Source organism: Liolophura sinensis, chromosome 12, assembly GCF_032854445.1.
Source record: "Liolophura sinensis isolate JHLJ2023 chromosome 12, CUHK_Ljap_v2, whole genome shotgun sequence".
Taxonomy (NCBI): Eukaryota; Metazoa; Mollusca; class Polyplacophora; order Chitonida; family Chitonidae; genus Liolophura; species Liolophura sinensis.
In genome coordinates this window covers 16,634,953-16,656,334 of record NC_088306.1, presented here as the reverse complement: position 1 = coordinate 16,656,334, position 21,382 = coordinate 16,634,953, and the positions used below count along the sequence as shown (strand labels likewise).

The 21,382-nt window shown below is 37.7% G+C and overlaps 3 protein-coding genes across 3 annotated transcripts; 1 reads left to right on the top strand and 2 right to left on the bottom strand.

Moving 5' to 3' along the window:
- Positions 1-1,184: 1,184 nt before the first annotated feature.
- LOC135479527 (ankyrin repeat domain-containing protein 39-like) lies at positions 1,185-4,963 on the bottom strand. Its single transcript, XM_064759401.1, has 3 exons — positions 4,654-4,963; positions 3,858-4,064; positions 1,185-2,726 (listed from the first exon to the last, which is right to left on the bottom strand). The coding sequence occupies exons 1-3, from the start codon at positions 4,843-4,845 to the stop codon at positions 2,565-2,567; spliced, it is 561 nt and encodes a 186-aa protein (XP_064615471.1). The 5' UTR covers positions 4,846-4,963; the 3' UTR covers positions 1,185-2,564.
- A 228-nt stretch (positions 4,964-5,191) lies between these two features.
- Positions 5,192-12,335, top strand: LOC135479521 (uncharacterized). The gene is made up of 10 exons (XM_064759392.1): positions 5,192-5,293; positions 6,371-6,447; positions 6,823-6,897; positions 7,350-7,397; positions 7,750-7,804; positions 8,171-8,260; positions 8,649-8,712; positions 9,250-9,316; positions 10,626-10,749; positions 11,574-12,335. Exons 2-10 carry the CDS (start codon positions 6,387-6,389, stop codon positions 11,710-11,712), a joined length of 723 nt encoding a protein of 240 aa, XP_064615462.1. The 5' UTR covers positions 5,192-5,293; positions 6,371-6,386; the 3' UTR covers positions 11,713-12,335.
- A 611-nt stretch (positions 12,336-12,946) lies between these two features.
- Positions 12,947-21,347, bottom strand: LOC135479381 (EF-hand domain-containing family member C2-like). The gene is made up of 10 exons (XM_064759208.1): positions 21,208-21,347; positions 18,812-19,151; positions 17,947-18,170; positions 17,047-17,403; positions 16,349-16,487; positions 15,186-15,494; positions 14,849-15,045; positions 14,354-14,685; positions 13,813-13,902; positions 12,947-13,381 (listed from the first exon to the last, which is right to left on the bottom strand). Exons 1-10 carry the CDS (start codon positions 21,247-21,249, stop codon positions 13,183-13,185), a joined length of 2,229 nt encoding a protein of 742 aa, XP_064615278.1. The 5' UTR covers positions 21,250-21,347; the 3' UTR covers positions 12,947-13,182.
- Between the last annotated feature and the right edge of the window lie 35 nt (positions 21,348-21,382).

Sequence of the window (21,382 nt, the reverse complement as noted above, 5' to 3'; positions counted from 1 at the left end):
GTTGACGGTTATATACCATATGTAGGTCTACTCTTATGTCACAGCGGCTAGGTATATAGGTTTAGGAAATCGGAGTACCTGCATAAAAGCACTGACTTTCACCATGCAGGTATAACTAGAGTTGGATTCGATCCCTCAACTGCTGGTCACGAGTGAAAACAGCAGTCTAACAGTACTGTTTGTTCGCTTGATGTTGAACGTCACTGTAAATACTGTTTCAGCCAGATCACTGTCCAGTATACTTACAGCGCCTCTTCACGGGGACAACATACTCCTAGACGACAACAAACAGGACATCCTGTAGCCTGTCACAAAGTAAATTTTACCGACACCAGGTGGTTTGACTATCACCTTGTTTTTCGCGCCAAACCAGTTAGCTAAAGAAGTACCCTGACGGCAGATAATAAATTTAACCTAAGACACAAGCCAGACTTAATGCTGGGTCTGCCACTTATTATGTGGTCGTCCTATATGCATCTCCAACACACCTGTGCCACGACACTCTTCAGATGGCAATTGTACATTTGGGTGCAACAAGTCTTCCTTTCCTTGTAACGGAATATGCTGGGGTTGAAAGGGAAAACCGTAACTTACATAACCAGATTCGGGTCTAAGCCCATTCTCTGGCGATCACGCGTGGAGTTCAGCCAAATAGAGAAATAATACAACAAAAAATCACCCGGTTTAATACGTTCATATCAGTGGAAGTATCTATAGTCATGTATTAAATAACAGTCTTACACCTCGAAATCAATCTGCCTACAAAATTGAAATCAATGACAGATAGGATTGTGCATCTCTGAAATGGCCAGAATTCATAGCAATACTGACAATATAAAGCTGACATTTACAACACATGACGATAACTGAATAAACAATTCTAACTAGTTTCTGATTGATAATAATCATTAAATTTATTCCAAATTGAGACTGAAGTGTCTAATGCAAAATAACAAATGTATATCTAAAAGAGCCCAAAGGCTGGCAGGCTAATATAGCCATCGCGAGACAAACATTCATGGATATTTGTGCAGAAGTCAGACATACAGTAAACAAAACAGAGGTTTTCACTAATGTCTAGCCTTTTGTAATGAGCAATATATACATGTTGATTATTCATGCATGTATATATTTATTTATTTGATTTGATTTGATTTGATTTTTTATTTGATTTATTTGCTCATATGTCACATAGAAGACTGTTCATACATGTACCATCTTAGTGGAATGGCCTAAAGATTAATCACAGCTGAAGAAAAACCAAGCTATGTCACACCTGTAATCACATGATTTCAATCAAGCAATAAATATATTTTCTTTACATGTATAATGGATCTCCAACGTGGCCATTTCGGAGCTGAACAACCACAGAGCCAGTCTGTGGTAAAAGTGGTTCATAAATCAACCTAAATCAGTTCTGACCTATAGTTTTCGCATTGCTGAAGGAACCCTGTGCAAACAAACCACAAAACACATAACTATATGGTCAGACAATTATTTATTTCTTTGTTTCTTTGACTGGTGTTTTACACCGTACTCAGGAATATTTCACTTATACGACCGTGGCCAGCATTACAATGGGAAGAAACTGGGCAGAGCCTGGAGAAAACCCACTACCATCTGCACGTTGCTGGCAGACCCTCCCACGTACGGCCGAAGAGGAAGCCAGCATGAGCAGGACATGAACCCACAGCGACCGCACTGGTGAGAGGCTTCTGGATCATTACGCTGCGGCTAGTGCGTTAACCAACTGAGCCACAGTAGGCCCCTGGTCAGACAATTAGTGCTGTATCATGTCATTCAATCAAGGATGGACAGCCACATACAAACTGTCTATGGTGCTCACTGGATCTAGTACATGTATGTTCTCTAATACACAAACACTATCGAGTTGTGCCTAAAAAGGGAGGTAACCACTAAACTGTTCATGTCAGGAGATACATGCATTGAATTTCACATAAAGTTTTTCTTTTTTTTTTGTTTCATTTTTGAAGTTCTATGTTTGGCATACAGCTGATTGATTTATCCGCCTTACAGGGTCACTTAAGAGTGCTCTGTGTAGATTTATCTGTAAAACTTAAGTGTCGACATCAAAAGTATCATTTTAAGGCCTTTATGCTCTTCTTATGGGGGAGGAGGGGCATTCTAGAAGGTGTATTGTTCATAAAACATCCTTACTGGAATCTGTAAGCTCGCTATTTTCATACCATCAGCGATTAGTAGGTGGCAGAACAAGAGATTTATAGTGGGCACTTTCTATATACTTGCAGAATTTGAAAGATTGTCCATGATGAACTTGTGAGTATTAAAAAACTGGAAGACATGTACATTCTTGAGAGCTTTAGCACACTTCCTTTCAAAAATGCACATCACTACTGACTACAGGCTCTCCTGGACACATCTGTTTGCTGGAGATGTGTGATTACAATCACTAATTTTAACTTCTTTCCAAAAATCAACCACAGATATTATAAAATTTGGTATTAAATGTGGAAATGTTGCTAAAATTGAAAACATTTATAAATAGGACACAAGAACAACACCAAGGATTACAAAGGCAAGTGTCATCTATTGTGTTTAACGGCTTCAAACAGGTGTAAAAGGTTTGGGAATCGCTCACTAATGTAGTCTTTTGGTGTTTTGCCCTGGTTGTCATGGCAACCAACCAGGTGAGAATAACTGGTTACCAGGTAGTTGACAACCGGGGAGTGACCATTTTCTGCAGCCTGCAAAAGGAAGAGGAAAGGGCATGTTGTAAATTCAGATTGAGCTGAATGCTGGGTCATTTATGTAAGACGACATGAATTTTCTTTATGCACTTTGTTGGCCTACAGCAGAATTTCCAATACTCAAAAGTTATCTCAGTCTGTATAACAACACTGGGTTCAAACTATTTCTTTCATCTGTTTGTTGGGGGACTTTCAACATTATTTCAGTAATATTTACAAAAGCATGTCACTGCAAACAAAACATTTCTCACTGGACTGAAGACATGAGATCCACCCAATCACACTGTTCTCACATCGGTCATATTATCACATGGCCTAGCTACCCGCTTTTTTGCTGGGTGCCAAACAAAGGAAAAGCTGTGTTTTACCCCTGGGATTTCAGATTACAAAGGGTATGCTGTAGCCACTGTTGTGCATCACCCTCGGTGTTTTTTCCTGTAATATTTCACACATTCTTTGACGCACAATTAAATGTAATAACACACGGTGGTATATTACAGTCCTGATGATCAGGATGGAGATTTTCAATCAGCTGGGCTGATGGGCTTCAAGCTGTGGTCAATACATATACACCTGTACACGTTACAAAAGTAATATCTTATAATGTACCAACCCAGAAGCATCTCATCAATGTGGTCGACCGGCCCAGATAGCGCTTCGGGAGGCGGTAGACCCAAGCGGTCCTGGGTCGGGTCACATCTAAGACCTTAAAAGTTGTAACTCCCTCGCTTGGCGTTCAACATTAAGGGGATTGTGCAACGACTGGTTGACCCGTATCAGTATAATGACTCGGGCGGTGTGGCTTACTTGTCTTTGGTAAGTCATCTCAGGTGAAGCAGCACTAGACAAAAGAGCAGTGGAAATCCGTCCTGCAACAAGGAGGCACATTACTTGTACTCTAAGGACTACTTCGTCAACATGACTGAAAAACTGTTTTGTACGACTACCTGTCGTGGAGGTAGCTATGTTGATTTTGTTTATCAGAACGAAGAAACCACAAATGGCTTTATGTAAGATACATAAGTAATATTAAAACATCTTAGAGGATAACAACACATCTCCTGTATACCCTTGCCACTCCCACAGGCATAACCACCCTTATATTGTCATCATCACAATGATACTCACTTTGTGCAGAGCATTTTTCTGATCTGCATCCACCATTTCAGGCTTAGCTCCGTGTTTCAGCAGAAGTTTGAGCAAGTCAAGATGACCTTTATATGCTGCCCTGTGGACTGGTGTGACCTTCCCTGCTCGAGTCTGACTGTTACTGTTAGCACCATAGTGCAATAACACCCTCGACACCTCCATGTGGCCATTCCTGACTGAATAGTGCTGAAATACAAAATCAGAGCAGTCTGTTAGCACATGGCACTTATATGCTGTAATGGTGAAGCACTTACAATGCATGTATGCTTTGGCTAGCTTTGGTTACATTTCTTTCGCTGTTAAAATATGATGTAAAATATGGCTATTTTCAAAAAGCAAAGATGGAGTGCCCTACATTACTGCATGAGGGTTGTTTTTCAGGATAGTTTATACATGTACATGCATTTGAGAAATACAAAGAGATATGCATCTCTTAGTCCATGTCGCTGTCTTCGAACACAATTAGATTATTCTTAATATTGTTCAATATTTAATAATTTTCTTTTAGTCTTTTATTGTCAGGTTGTGTTTAATATGTGGTCGAAAACAAATCTTGCTGATATCTGACATCAGGAGACTCATACGATAACTCATGCACATTACTGTTTCGTGCGCACATAGTGTATGTAATATCATATGGTGTTGTTGTTGTTGTTTACTTTCTCCACAGGCCTACAGGAAAGACCCTGTGGTAGTGTCGTAAACTAATTACTTGACATACACTCCACATGACAACTACATCTGGTTGTTAATAAAACACAACAAAGGCATTTACTAGAGCCGTGAAGCCATAAGAATCCTCTTTGTTCACACAAACACCCCGTTTTAAATGTTTTTCCACCTCGTGGGTTTCACCATTCATGGCCGCACTCCAAATTCCTCGCTCAAACTCCATTTCATCCATCGTTTGTGTGACTGACAAGGGCGTGTGTCCCCCACAGTCGTGCGAATGACCACAATTTGTCATTGTTTAGCAGTTTTTGTGTCATTTGACAGACGATATCACAACATATTTGAATCGACTTTGAAAATCATTTAACAGATCAAGCAAAAACAAAACCACGCTTTTTCCTTCGCTCAGTCACCTTCCCTGATATGGATGCACTAAAATTCAAATGGAAGAGAACCGGAAAACCTCGATCGCTTCGTTCAAAATGGAAAAACTGGTATTAAAATTGGATAAACATAAGAAAAAAAATACCCACATATGACACTTTTAGTAGATAAACCTGATGACGAATCACTTTTTTTAGTTGTTTTCTTAAGTTTCCGAGATTTTTCAGTGTTGGCCAAAATCTCAGATGCCCGCTAGATGGCAGCACTGAGGAGTCGTCTGTTTTGCGGGAAATAAAAACATTGAAATGTCAAAACTTGCCGTGACTTTCACATGTTAATGATATAACAACGTCTGTCAGGTAACGTGTGTAAGCGTACATCCTTTTGTATTCATAACATTTCACCGGCAGTCACTAGTTTCTAAATCGCACTTGCTCACATCAGGTTGTTTACAATAATTACATAAGAGCTGTTTTTTGGGGGATTCGTTTCGTCCAGCAAATCGAACGATCCACTGCCACATGTATTGGTTTGCAATAGGTCGGCAGTGTAACTCACGTTTGACCACCGTTATAAACCCCACGAACCACTTGGCAGTTTCAAAACACGAATAAAAAGAAAATACCTAAGTTGGTGGCTAAAAAAAGATTATCAGACATCGAATTGAAACATTGTATGCATTTATTTGATAAATCATGGGACGAATATAACTGTTATGTTAGTCCCAGATAAATTAAACTGAACCATTTTATCAAAATGGCTGTCAAGACCCAAGTCTTACCGTCTGAAACCATATAAAAACCATAATCCGAACTGGACAAGCATATGCATTAAAAAAAAAAAGAAAGTTGAACACCCCTTTTACAACTCTGTCAAGTCTGTCCAAATGTATTTGGTTAGCCTATATATTGGGTCTGGCTAAGTCTTAAAGATGCCAAAACTTGCACTAAAAAACCTCTTTCTAACAATAAGCCTGTTGTTCTGTCATGTTTCATGCTCAAACATCAGGCAAGGTTAGTTGAAAGGTAAACTGTTGACAGCGAAATTTAATGACTAGAGTAGGCCTATGGTACTTACATTTGAGGCAGAAAGAAAAAGAAAAGCAAAATAAATTTCAGATGAAAAGTCCTGTTGGAAGAAATTTTGCAGCAGCAAGGATGCACCATGGACTTGGCAAATGTGTGAATTCAAAACATGGTGGACATTTGTTTGACTTGTTTAATTCAAACGAGGCATACATTTTTTTTGCAGATTTAAGCCATTCTGCATACAGTTACTTTATTTTTGAAAACGAACTATTCAACTAATAAATTTAAAGTGTTTTCTTCTCTTCTTTACTTAGCTAATCAGTATAAGCATACCATTCCTCCCCTTACTAACGCTTTTGTGTGATAAACACTAATATTTTCTTCAGTTTCTCTTTTTGATGCTTTCAGGTAATCAACTGAAGGGATGGCAGGGCCTGTTTTCAAGGTAGACAATTTGGTTAATAACCTAAAAGAGCTCCAGCAAGGTACAGGATATTAGTTATTTATCATATCATGGTTACTAATGATATCTTAGTGAATAAAATAATGAATAAAATAGTGATAATTCTTATTACGAAAGAGAGGGTATTTGAGCTGAAATTAGAATAAGATCAATTCAGTAAGATATATTTATACTGGTAAATGTACATACATGCTAAAATCTAGGTCTTTATCATTAAGACATGCAATAATCGTTAACTTAAAGTGTACAGTTTTGTAACTTAATGATTTTTTACTCTGGCTATGATAGGATATTGAAGATATCTAAATATACTGAATTACTTTACAAATAGTTTTGCTATAGAGAATCTGAAGTTAGACTCTGGCTAGCGCAATGTAACTTTTGTGTCTTGTTACAGAGAAGAGTTGTTTGGAACAGAAACTTAATGAACTTCGTGATAAGCGAAGAAAATTAGAAAGTTTGGTTGCCACTGGTATGTATAAATGTGGGTTTGACTTTCATTTCAGATTTGCATAGTTAACTATAGGTGTGAATAACATATATCAGAAAACAAATGCAGCTTTATCTTAACAATTATTCACCACCATGATGTGAAATATTATGACCTAGTCTGAAAGGTGAATAGAAGCTTTTAGCCTATTGATTATAAGGTCAGCCTTCAAATACACACAAACACATGCTTTAATCTTTAGAGACTTTCTGCTTCTGCTTCATGTTGCCTTCTGAACACAACTACTTAGTGTACTTCCTTTACAAGCATAACAAGCACAACATTGATACAGGCAGCATGGTTTTTCTTTTATGAGCACAGTTTCATCTGTTACTGCGCCCTGGTGAACTGGTTACTACTTATCTACATAGATATGTATTCTTCAGAAGACATTATGATTACTTACATGTAATCGTATGTGTATTTCATTTTAGTGAAGACGAAACACGCTCAAGTCAGTGATACAAATGCCAAGATGATGGGTATGTAACAAATGGGTAACAAAATTGAGTAATTCTCTGTGTATGATTGGAAGTATTTGGGCAATTGTATCTGAAACTACACTTTCTCCTTTATTATAAAAGCAGCGTAACAGCCAATACAGCTGTTAGATTGTGGTTTGATAAACTTTAGTACATATAGTTGAGTATTGTGCATGTAGTTAGTTCGATAATAGAGACCAGACAATACATTGTTATATGTTATTGTAAAGTTGTTACCAGCACATTGTGTTTTAGGTACCAGTAGAACTCATCACTGAGAACAATAAAATTATTTAGAATAGATGTGCAGTAAGTTTGTGATCAATTTGCATTTTTCTTCTATTTTTGTCAGAGACTCTGAAGGTGGCCCAGCACAAAGTGATGCAAACACAGACTCAAGCAAACAGGTCTAAACACTTACACCCATGCCTCTGCTTGTGGGGCTATCCACATTGCTCTCTTGTCATTACTTTTTACTTTGTTTTTATGGGTATCGGAACACCAGATTTGAAGTATTTTCTTTCTTGTATTATCATGGTAGCTCTTTCTGACATTTGCTTAAGGTAACAAAACAAAAAGTGTCCAGATCAATAAGCAATCTGTTTGGTTTACCTCTTGTTCCCTAAAACTTGCTTAGTATGTTGATTATGTTTCCACAATGTTTAAAATTAAAATATATGTTTATAGACTATAGTTACCAATATGTTATCAGCTCCCTGATTAAATTTATCATAATTTTATGCCTATTTACAACTAAGTTTTATGTTTTTCAGCTTAGAAAATTCTAACACAGAGAAGCGGGCAACAATAGCCAATCTGAATGAGAAAATTGAAAATGAAAAACTGTTGCAGTTGGAGCAAGTGTGAGATTTTTTTTTATATTTTTCTACAAGGTATTCTATGGATAAAGTTCTGGTAGTTATATTAAACTTGCATTAATACATGCACATGTAACATTGGCTGTTCTAAGTTTCTCTCCATGACAAGCTGTATGTGGGAAGGTCTTCCAGAAACCTGTGATGGTTGTGGGTTTTCCCTGGGCTCTGCCCGGTTTCCTCCCAAAATAATACTGTCTGTCGTTGTATAAACAAAATATTCTTGAGTACGATGTAAAACACCACTCAAATAAATAAATAAAACACCACTCAAATAAATAAATAAAACACAACTCAAATAAGCAAGCTTTAACCAAGAATTTTTCAGCTATGACAAGTTGACATTTTGTCACCTGTTGTTTTTTTTTTTTTTCAGACAAGATTTTGAGAAAAATTTAGGAACCATATCAGCAGATCTGAATCAAGCGAGGCACTTTTTTGTAAGTTTTAAGTATTTTATTGCTTATTACCAGTTAATGTGCCGATAATGATGATATTCTTTAATTTTCAATGGTTAAAAAGCTCACTCAACTGGATCTGTGTTGTCACATTTTATGTACGCCGTACATAAAAATATTTCACTTATAGGACAGCGGCCAGCAGCATGGTTACAGGAAACTGGTCTGAAAACGTGGGGCAAACTCACAACCATCCGCACGTTTTTGGCATACATTTCCACGTAAGGCCTGGACTTGAACTCGCAGCAACCACATTGGTGGGAGGCTTCTGGATCAGTGCACTGCACTGACGTACTAACCCCCTCAGCCATGGAGGTCCCCCAGTTCATAGTAAAAATCGTAGTAAGATGTAATGTTTGAGTGCTACTCCAGCTTTGAGTGTGCTGGATGAAAGGTAGAGTTTTTGTGGATAGTCTTGTTTCCTTATGGTAGTTAATTGTTAATTGTAGTGTTAATAGTTAATTGTCAAACTTTACGTTTTTAAACTGACAGCTATATTTGTATATGTGTTTTATTTAGACAGAAGATAACCTGGAAACTGAAATCAGTGGTGCTAGTGAAAAGATACGTGATATTGACAACAAAGGTTTGCTCTAGTTTTCTGGATTGTGAGAAAATCATATTCATTACTGTGTAGTGTTAAACTATTAACCATTACAGATTATTGACACATGTTGTACAAATCATTTTCTTGTAAAGGTCTTTTCTAACGAAATGATTTTACCCATTGAAATTGAAACTAGAGTTCTTTTATCACTACACATATTGACAGGTGGTTTTTATTGCCCTAAATTTTGATCCAATGATAAACTTTACAATTCAACTCTTTGAAATCAAACGAAAATGAAGCATTTATCACAGGTATAATTATGATGTCTAGCTGTCTGGCCCGCACAGCCTGACTAGTCTCACCTGCTTCAGTCCAAAGTGCGAGCCCTTGACTAATGAGGACAGGTTTTGTGTGCAAATTTTAATTCCCAGACTGATGTACATGTATATCACAAGATTTTGCTGGCCGGGTAGTGTATATCATGTGTAGTGAAGCGAAATGTGTTGTCAGCAAATATATTGGAAGGGCATAACAGTGTGATTGCTTTGAGAACTGTTCACAGTCCGGGAATTCGCTCACGGGACATCATAAAAAATGTTTGTATGGGACATCAGTCTGGGAATTATAATTCGCACATGGGATCTGTCCTCATTAGTTAAGGGCTAGAACATTAGACTGAAGCAACAGAGACTGGTCAGGTTGTGAAAGAGAGACAGATATTATAATTATATCTGTGATAATTTTTTCACTTTCTTTTGATTTCAAAGGGTTGAATTGTAAAGTGTACAGCTGATTTCTATTTAGGTTGTGTTCAGGGCTTTCCTGCAAAATAACTTAGATAATACAAAAATTTAAGGTGCTGTTCAAATTACTTGTCTTGTGCCTGTGCTTGTTTCTCTTCATGTTTCTGTTTCTCATTTCCTTAATTCCTGTGAGCCTATCAGGTGCTTTCTTGTTAATTTCTTTATTTATTTTTTGGATTGATGTTTTACGCTGTACTCACAAATATTTCACTTACAATGCCGCGGCCAGCGTTATGTTGGGAGGATACCGGGCTGAGAGAAACCCACAACCATCCCCAGGTTGCTATCAGACCTTCTCATGTACAGACGGTGATGAAGCCTGCATGAGCTGGACTTGAACTCACAGAGACCGCATTGGTGGAAAGCTGGGTCATTGTGCCATGGTGGCGTGCTTACCCCCTCTGCCACGGAGGTCCCTTTCTTGTTATTGGTCAAGGTGACTGGGATAAGGGAAAATTATACAGTCTTGACATAACTCAGCAATCAAAACTTATAAATATTGGAATAATTGATAACGTAATGAATCTTTATCTTTTGTAAAGTTATGGTGAGTACATCAGAAGTGGATAACCTCTCAGAAGAGCTACAAAAGCTGAGTCTAAGACAGAGTGGGACAGGAGACACGGATATCTATGGAGTGTCCTTGGAGGAGAGGCGGCAGATCTGGTAATGAGGGGTGTTGGAGGTGCTGGTTGGACCCATTGATTTTCAGTTTTATCATTCCCAGTTGTGAATTTAGTGAATTCATGTTGATTTGCACCTCCTGCTCATGGGTGGGTGTGTCCATGTGTCAGTTTGCTCATCTGTTCTCCAGTGTGTGTTTTGTAGTGTTACTGTATGAGCACGATATTTTGCAAACCAATCAAGTAAAGCTTGGAACACACTTTCTTACCACTATTGTCATAAAATAATTATTTTGAAAAAACATTATTTTTTGCATTTTTTATCACATTTTACATATTTTGCTCCTGGGGTTTGAGGGTTTCTGTGGGTTTGAGTGTTACACCTTATGCATGGGTTAGTTTCTCAATATTTCTCAGAACTACAAATGAAAGTTTACACACGTGTATTTATGTTGAATTCAAGCTTCTGCGAAGCATTTTGCAAGTGATGCTTGTATAGCTCTAAGGAATCATTAACATCAAACAAGAACAAAATTTTGAGTATGACAGCTCCAAGATCTGATGAAAGTAAGACAGATGGAGACAGCAGAGAAAAAAAAAACAAAACAAAAAAAAAACAACAAAAACAAATGTTTGAGTAGGAATTGTGGGTGACTAAGATAGATGTTTTCTATCAAATATCTGCCTTTAACAAGTTGTGGGGTTGAATGCAGCCACACCTGCCAGCCCCAGCAGCTGTAACGGCCAGTGATGAATTTGCACAGGGAATTTGTTTTATTCAGGAGTGAAATACATTGTATTACCTTTATAATTGTGATGAAAAATGAATTGCCTGATGAAATTTTTTGATTGTCTTTCCTGTAACAGGAATATGCTACAGGAAGAGAATGACTCTAGCCTGAAATGTCTGGATAACCTAGGAAACCAGCTGAAGGACTTGACTGATCATCTGCAGGAAGAACAATGTGAAGAACTAGATGACCAGTCAGCTGGCAACAATGTCTGACTGTTGCATTTTTATTAGAATTAATCATGATTTCTGGGAGGTGCTCTTTTTTTCCTAATGTTAACCACATGCATATGATAATTAAGGTTTGGGGTTTAAAACTCTTATTGACTGTGTTAAATTATTTAAGGTAAAAATGTGTGTGAATTTGTTTGTATTCATTACATATGTATACATTTAATATATTTTGCCACTGAAACATTAAATTGTTGAATTTACATATTTATATTTTGATTTATGACACTTGATCAACATATTTGAAGTCCCAGTCATGACATTACAGACCTTTAGTTAAAAGTTCAACCTGTAACTTCAAAGTAGGATAGGTTAACTAATTCAAATTTGAAGTTAGAAGTTAAAGGTCTCTAATGTAGAGAGTAACTGTCAATTCACATAGGAACTGTTATTTTGTTACTTGTTATATTTTCTGTTTATCGTTAAAGCCAGCTGTACACTACTCTGAAAAGAACTGGTTGTTGTTTTTTTATGATCTTGGAACAGTTTGTGACATCTGACCTTGGAACAGTTTGTGACAGTAAATGACAAACCTGGGTGAAAGCGGCAGCATAACTACCAACAGCTGGATATGAGCCTGTGACTAGATCGGTCAGACTAGCTGTGGTAAGACCAACACTATAGCTGAATGGCCCCAGGAGGCCCGGCAAACAAAATAAGAGTATGAGAATACAGAAATTCCCTGTCCGTTCCTCTCACCTTAACACTAAACTTTGCCCTGCTCTTTTATCTCCACTACACTGACACTGACCATAACATAAAAAACAAAGCTTTCAAACACCATACTGGTTTCCCTTGAAGTATACATTTGTGTTTATTTATATATATGCATGTATTTATATTTCAGCATGTATGCATATTAAATTTGCTTTGATGTAACCATATAAGCAGTGGCATTTTAAAACAGCAGTGATCAAACAATGCTCATCTTTGCATAAAATGAGATAAAATACTAAAATGGTCTATTTGTGTATAGAAATCCACAATTATATACATATCACAGAATTCAGCTTGATGAGCTGTGGTGCACTGCATGCTTGCAGCGAAATCTTGATCACTGCAATCTCAGTACATAGTATTATGTACACAACACTTAACAAGACACAACACCACTAGTGATCCTCTGCATGCACATATTTTTCTGGATTCCCGCCCCCTCTCCCCCCCTCCCCCAAAGAAATATTCATATTTTACTCTAGTCCAACTGATGAAACACATCACATAACACTTTAACATACTTGTATTGCCTCAGAATTCAGGAACTCTATTTTCTACATTGCTTCTATCATACCAAACCTCAGAAACTAACACATGGTCAGGTTGAAACCCTTTTTGGGCTTTATATGAGTCATAATTTATATATATATAAAAAAAGTTTTTAACCACTGCTGCACTTTGTGATAAATTAGAACTGTTTCAATGTCAATACATTCAGATTTTCGTGTGAAGACTTGTCTAATCTTTGAGGCCAAAGACATCTTGCAGTAATGCCTGGTAGTTGACGTTCTGTACAGCTGACTTATTCCGCGTTCCCTCCCAGTTCTCATCAGTGTTGATGGCTAGTCTCTGGGATGGAGGCACAGGGTTGTCTCTCCAGTTGATCTCCTGAATAACATCTCTGTATGACACTTTACCAGACCCGTCCATTCTAGACCTGCAAGAACAAACACACATGATACGACACATTAGAAATCTATTTAGCTGAAGTCCAACCATAAATGGAAGAAGACAGCAGTTAATTTTGGCTGTTTAATCAGATGTGCTAAGGTATCAATATAATAGGATTAAAAACTAATTCACCTCTATCGCCTTTCAGCGATTCTTAATTTGGCTGAATTAACTGTAATTATACAGGTCAACACCCAGGTATAAATACCAAAATGTGAATACACAATGCTTACATTCCTCATTTTTCTCTCGCAGAAATTTAGATGTCATTTTATTTACGCGAGATATGCCTGAGACAATTAAAAGCTGTGAATGTGGAAAAAGCTTTTTACAGAAAAGTTTTCATGTTTATTGTATTTTCACAAATACAAGAAAGCCTTTAAACTTTTAGTAATAATGATACTGGCTGATGCATACCCTAGAAGTGATCTAAGAAGCTCATCAGGGACAGGAACATGGTGAGCATGGAACACTGTCCTCACACTATCAGCATCCAGGATACCTTGTCTGGGGGAGAGGGAAAGAAATAAAATCATTAATTACCCCATACAACTGTCATGTCATGCTTCAGGGTCATGAAGATGTCCTAGACTTCAGCCAGCCTATGTCCTACTGTGTGGCAATACTTAAAGGCTAACTTTCAATTTTGTCATGAAAGTCTTAAAACAATGCTCATTATTAAGATAAAACTTGTCTAATTATTTGTATTTAATTTTTTTTTACTTATTAATCTCATTAGTTTACCAATCAAATTCAGTCAATTTATAATCCTTGCTCAGAATGCAGAAGGTATCCATGTATCAAGCTGATTTTGTGTAAACTTGATCTGAGAGGTCACAAAATAAACCAAAAATTTATATCAAAATTTTTTCGATCTTGATCAGCAGTTCTGCAATATTGACATTATTTGTTAAAGTGGCATAATTTTATTCATGACATGATAGTACTGACTACATACTTTGCAGTGTCAACCTGCATCATTCCCTCAATGAGCTTGCCAAAGGATTCAAAGTTTTTCTTCCTTAGGTCTTCTTGTATCATTGCTATGAGATGGCCAATGTTAAGGCCACCATCATCCTTCCGCGGGCTGAAGTGACGAGCTAAGGTCATGATTTCCTGCTCGGTGAGCTCAGAGGTCATTTGTGTGATGAGAGCATGGAACTGTTGGTAGGGGATGGAACCACTACCAGAGGGATCATTCTCCATGAAGAAGGCCTTCAGCCTGTCCTGGTTCTGGCCCGTCAAAGCTCGAATACGGTTCACAATAGCGTTGATGTCTGATCTTGGGAACTAGAAAAAGAGACAGAGAAAATACTTTTTTCTAAACGTACACTATACTATTTAAGGTTCATAGAGAATGTAAGCAAACTAGCACAAAAACTTAAACATTAAGAGGAAAATATTGGATATGGCAGAAGTATGAAGAACACAGTCGAAGGTTAAACTAAGTTACCTCATCACAGTGCTGTTCCATGTAGTGGAAGGCGTATTCATCTGCGTCTGTGAGGACAAATTTGAAGCTGTTGAATTGTACGTGCGCCCCCACATACAGGTCATTGGCCTTGTAGTACTCTGACAGCTCCGTGCTGTACATTGGCTGGTTGGGCTTCTTCACACGGCCACGCTCCATAAATTTACCACCAATGATGCCTGTGTAAAGTGCAAACATAAACATGGATTTAATCTTAAAAAATTTTTTATTCATTTAACTTGGGAAGTAGAATTTTGCTATTTCTAAAGATACATTTTTAAGCATTTCTAAGATACATATAACTTGAAGTAAGCCTCACCTGAATTTCTGACAGGGGGCTCAAACACAAGCACCGAGTCATCTGACAGGAAGTAAGAGATGATGAATCGCCTGTCAAGGTCGATTGGTTTGTTGGTATCCATTCGTGCGAGGAATCGCAGCACATTGCTGTCCAAGCCATGTCGGTCTTTCTCCATGAACTTCAGGAAGTCACGTTTGGGAGGTTTCGGCAGAAGTCCCATACAAGAGCAGAGAGAATCTTCTTCACTGCCAAATCCATTGTAAGGAGGATACTGTTTGGTGAACTTCACACCAGTAGGCCTCTTGTATTCAACAGTGCCAAAGTCCTCTATGCAAAAGTAACGACAGATCTAATTAGAAATAAACCACATAACAGGTAAATGTTCTACAAAGAATATGTTTTGTATGTGCTACTGCAGATTTTATTCACTCTTGTTGTAACAAGCATGTTACATGTCTATATGTTGGTCTAAGTATTAATCACACTTATAGTATAAATATGTAACCCTGGATGACAACGCTCGTAGGGTCTCGCATAGTCACGGCCCCCTTAAATCCAGTAGAATGAATTGTAAAATTTCAACCCAAAGCCATGTAAAGGAGCGGCTGGATGGGGGAGTTTTGATAGTAATCGACTCTATACCGAAATTGTACTATCATCCTACCGGGCTAAAGGGGACCCAGCCATCACTATGCGAGGCCCTACCAGTGTTCTCATCCAGGGCTAATAAATACATGTATGTAAATTACTAATTAATTTTAATTAACCATTAGCACGGCTTTAACTAGAGGATTTTACACAGGTTGATATACTTTTAAATACTTAGTATGCTTGTTTGTTTTCTCTTCATTTAGATGAACCTTCACATTAAGAACACTTCATGTTCTTAACATGTTCTTACTTTCAAGTGGTAAGTCTTTTCTGAGAAAGTGCACATGCCTATATTTCTGATGCAGAGATGAAACAATTAATGGAACTTCTAGGATTTTTAATGAGCCTAACAAAGAAAATAACAGTAAACCCTGACAATTACTCCTTCCAGCAACACCTTACAAAGTGACACTGTGGTAAATAAGCCAAATAACACACGAGACGATCCACTGCCAACGTTGCTGCCAAGGCGCACTAAGGGGGGACAGCTCCGTGAAATTGTAAAGCCCGATCAAGGGGAGATAACCCACCTAATCCATACTTAGTTCTGTAATACTCTTTGGTAAATTCATCACAGTCACACAGCTGTAGTTTTCGCCCCCACACGTTGATAACTGACCCCAGTGTCAGGTCACTGTCATGGTAAAACTCTGTGTGCACGGCTCCTGTCTGAAATAAGCAAATAAAATTGAAATATACCATGTCCTTCAACTCTCAAACTTTTCTGGAATGCACTGCTGACATAAAGGCACATATACACAGAAATCTAGAATTCACCCACTTTTCATTTTTAGCACAGTATCCTACTTTATGATACAAGTCAATGTTTTTGGCAACTACTAAAGCTTTATAGTTAGTTAACTGTCAAACTGACATTTCTTTGTGCCAAATCTTAAATTGCTTAGGGTCATCCATTAGTTTGTTTTGAAGCTAACAGTGACGGATAAATTAACATGATATATTCACTAGCGGGCTCACACAGATGTATACAATGCCATTAATCTGAGCAACACAGTAAACTCAGGGGACCTCTGCAGTTGTCTTGGCTAAATTAAAGAAGCTGATCAGAAATGAAGGATGTCTTGTACTTAAATCCAGCTCTTTCTGGTATGGTTTTAACTTTAAGTCAGAAGATTTGTCAGCATCTGGTAAAGGACTGGAGTTTTAAAATAAAATAAATAAATATACTAATAAACTGACAAAATTTAACTTGTACTATAAGGCTTACTTTTAAACTGTCAAGAATGTATCTTCCCCCATGCCCTGTTGGTCCAAACACATTCAACACAGTGCGGTCTGTTATCTCCCCTGGCTGTTTGAGGTCTTCAATGTTCTTGGGCAACTTGCCCCTCCTCAGAAACATTGGAGCGGCATCACGTCCTGAGTTTGGTGGGATGACCTCACGAATCTCTATCGTGTCATCAGCCAGGAAGTAGTGCAGGACCATCTCCCTTGGATCCCCAAACATGCTGTCTGTATCGTCCCAGTAACAGAAGAATCGAAGGACGTGACGATCGTGGTCCAGGAATTGTTTCAGAGTGTCACTCTTTTCATACGGTCGAAGGGGTTCCATACTCTCATCCATCTACGAAAAGAATTTTTTTTTTAGAAAAATTATTCCATAGCTGCATACATCACATACTCGTGCTGCTAACTGTGAAATAAAGATTTTTTTTTTTTTTTTTCCTACTGGCAGGTCTCAGGGTCATCAAACTGTGGACTGTTACAGGTACTTAATCATGTTATTGATTACATTATTGTATTAGTATGAGAAATTTTATGGTAGCATAATCTTCAATATCAACACAGAATATATAAGTACCGATCAGAAGGCTCTTCTTAACACATGACTGCACCAAGAGTAACAAGGAACACTCAAGTTGACAATTATCATGACTATTCAAATGAGGCATGAGACTTGACCAATCAGGCATGAGAACTGATCAGCCTCGATCAAGTGGGGATGGTTCCACCAAAATTACTTTGACCAACAGTAGATAAAAATTTTATACCAAATGATTATTATTTGCTTCTTGTGCAGATTAAACTCGCAATCACTAATTGCAATACAAGATCAGAAAACAGCAGTCAGGATATGATAACAGTTGGCTGGTAACAGATAACTTACTGCTTTACGATAGGACATGTAAGGATCCCCAGGCACATCTGAGCTTCCCTGCAGTCTGACACCAAGTTTCCTCATGAAATTCTGAGTGAACGGGTCACAGCCGGTGATCTTGAACACCTTAGAATATAGATTGATTTCTTTGCCCAGGTTGAAATCCTCCACTGTGTAGAATTCGTCATCATGTGGAGGTGGCTTTGACACTCTGTGTCGACGAATCAATGTTCCTGGGGAGGAAGTAAGGCAGTAATGATAGCCAATTAGATTACTGTTTAGGTCAGGTATTTTATTTAATTATTTAATTGTGAGAGCAATGCTTGAGCTGAACAACTCTTATAGTCTCAGATATGAAGTCAAAGCCTTCTTCATATAAGGTATGCCTCGTTTTCGGTACAACCTGGTTGTGATGTCATTACTCTGAAATTTTAAGGAAGATTCAACACATTTACTTATTAGGGTCTGCTTCCATCTACGCAAATTTTATGTCATATTTCACATAACGTGTTTGTAAATGAAGTTGGCTGGAATTTACAGTTCCACAAATCATCATTATTTACATGAAAAGTTATGAAAAATTTATTCAAGAAGTTTTGTGCAACAGTGCAATACATATATTAAGCAAGACATTAATTGTCAGAATCAGTACTGAAAATCTGTTAAAGAGATGTATGCATTATTCATTTTACACAGTTTTTAACACCTGATGGCAAAATAAAAGAATTTTCAGATTTTAAACTTTTGACAAATTAATGTAGAAAAAAAATAGAATATAAACTTTCATTTCTCATTTAGAAACAATTATGAGCCCTCCTTTCAATTTCAAAGAAAGCCAGACAGGAAGACGACATTTCAAACTGACTCATCTTACCTTGTGGGATTCCACTGTTCTTTAATCGGGGCTCAATCACCTGGATCGAGTCATCTTCCAAGTAGAAGTAAATTTTACACTGACGGACTCTGTACTGCTCCTCTCGCTTTTCATGTACAGCCTCTTGGAAATATGCATCAAAACAGAGAACTTGTCTGTCAAAGGCTACCCACGCAGGAAGGGCACTTCCTTCGCCCCGGGGGATGACGCTGTTTTTTGGCTTGACCTTTTGACCTGGCAGCAACTCCCCACCAATCCCTGGCCTGTCTTCTCCCAAGAGCATGCCCACACCATTGTTGTGGCCAAAATGTTGTGAGCGGTGGAATTTAGTTTTGCCAAGCTGGATGAGAGAGAAATGAACAGCAAACATAAAATGATTATTTATGTCAACAGCACAAAAAATTAAATGAAATAAAATAAAAATACTAAAGAAGATCTGAGAAGGTATTTAATGACTCCTTACATCATCCACATTAGTCTAACAGTTAAATAATTGCTCAGGTCTGGCTGGGTGAAACCTGCGATAAACAATTTTCCATGGGAGACTCCAGGACGAGCTACACCACAGGCCCCAATCACAGTAGAACACATTGTTTTATTCTGTAACATCGCTGTACTTGTATAAATAGGTGTTTTATGAGTACACACATACGGACAACTGTGACACGATTGAAGAGTTCATAGTTTTGGACCATTATGTTACACATGAAAAGGAGTTTTACAAGTTACCCATTACAAATAACTATAAAATGAAAAAAAGACTTTTCCTTTGATAATTTACACAGAAAAGTAAACCCATGAGGAAACTCATGGAAATTCATCTTCCTACATTACTATGTTAGTAAAACTCGCTACGTTAAACACATTTGATGAGTACTAGGTACAAACAGATTCATAAATAAGATTAGTTTCTTGTCTAAACTATCATAAATGCAGGCTTATAATATTTAAAAACAAATATAGTTTTCATTTATGAACTGAACAATCTCCACACACTGATTACACAAATTAATTCTTGTCCTTTCCAATGACAGATGATCAGCTTGCATGGCTACATTAACTGAAATATCCTCACATGCACTTGTACACTTGTATCAAATGATGGAATAAATGCTTTGCCTACAGATTCATCGCATTACCCAACGTATTAAGCTACTGTACACGTACGTCTACCAAAAAAGGAGAGTGTTCAAAAAGTGTGAGTAGTGGGCTGTCTACTTCTGTCCATGCAGCTGTCTACTTGGGAAACTCTATTTTGACTATTTTAATCAACAATAATTGGTCTTACACTAGCCATGGAACCATTACTTGATACTGGAAATGTTTTGCACATTACTTAATAAAAACAACTGATCTAGCAACAAGAGGAGTTAATTCAAGTGACCATAATCAGTTGCATCTTTCATGACCACAACTATAATTTACCTGGCCCTGGTTTCATGAAGATCACTTAGCTAAGTAAGCCCTTCACACCAAACACAGGCCGTTGACATCAAGTACTATGGGCTGCTTAACACTAAGTACATTTTATGAATCTGGAGCCTGGGGTGGGTTTCATGAAGCATACTTAGTGTTGTTGCTCATGGTTAAGTGCATTAAGGGCAAACTTAGCTAAGTGTGCTTCATGAAATTGGTCCCTGCACTAAATGTTAGGCCTATACTAAACAATCTACCCAAAAAAAATGTCTGTCATTTATAAGGCATGTACCACTATATAGGATTGAACTAAGTCTCACAGTGATGATACTAGTATACTTGCACTGGACTTATACTACTCTGTAAACATACCCAATAAATAGGTCTTGATGACTGAAAAGAAATGACACTAAAACACTGAAGCTTTGACATTTAATTAAAACATTTCAAATCAGTGACCATGCATACCAAAATTAGTGAGAAAATGTCTCATGTTTTTCTCTCTGCACAATCATGTTTCTGATCGCTTTCTTTAGAAAAGACTGGCCCCAGAGATCTCATCCTTTCACGTTGTATAAATGCAATGGTATGTTAAATGTTTTGAGTAATTCTAGACCAGTCACCGAATGGCACATCATCATATTAAAAGTTCAGAACACGCATAAATGTAGAGGCTAGAGCATTACACATGCCCAGTCTTGCGAATTATGTTATGACAGTTGAGAGCATCACTTTATGCGCAGCTTAATTAAAAATATATCTGCGCGGTTGTGTGAGCGACGTCAATAAAATCTTTAAGATTAACTAGAAATGGTCGAATCCCCTTCTGCAACAAATACCATCAGTCTGAATAAGTTAAAACGATTTCTCGCCACTGCTAACATAGCTGTTGGCGTCACAATTGATCATTGCTTGTCTTTCAATTCAAACAAAAACAAAGTTTCCAGCAAACCTACAAAGGCTGTCGCCAAATTACTTACGCTGGCATTGAAAGAATATCCTGGTAAGAATGGTAACGACATCTTGTTCTAATGTCAGTTCTAAGTTTTGACGGGAAACGATCCTTTCTTGGCCTTGGATCGCAGACTGATGAAGTTTGTCGGCTTTCACCGAACTTGAGTTTACACGTTGCCATAGAACCAGCGGGGGTTGCAC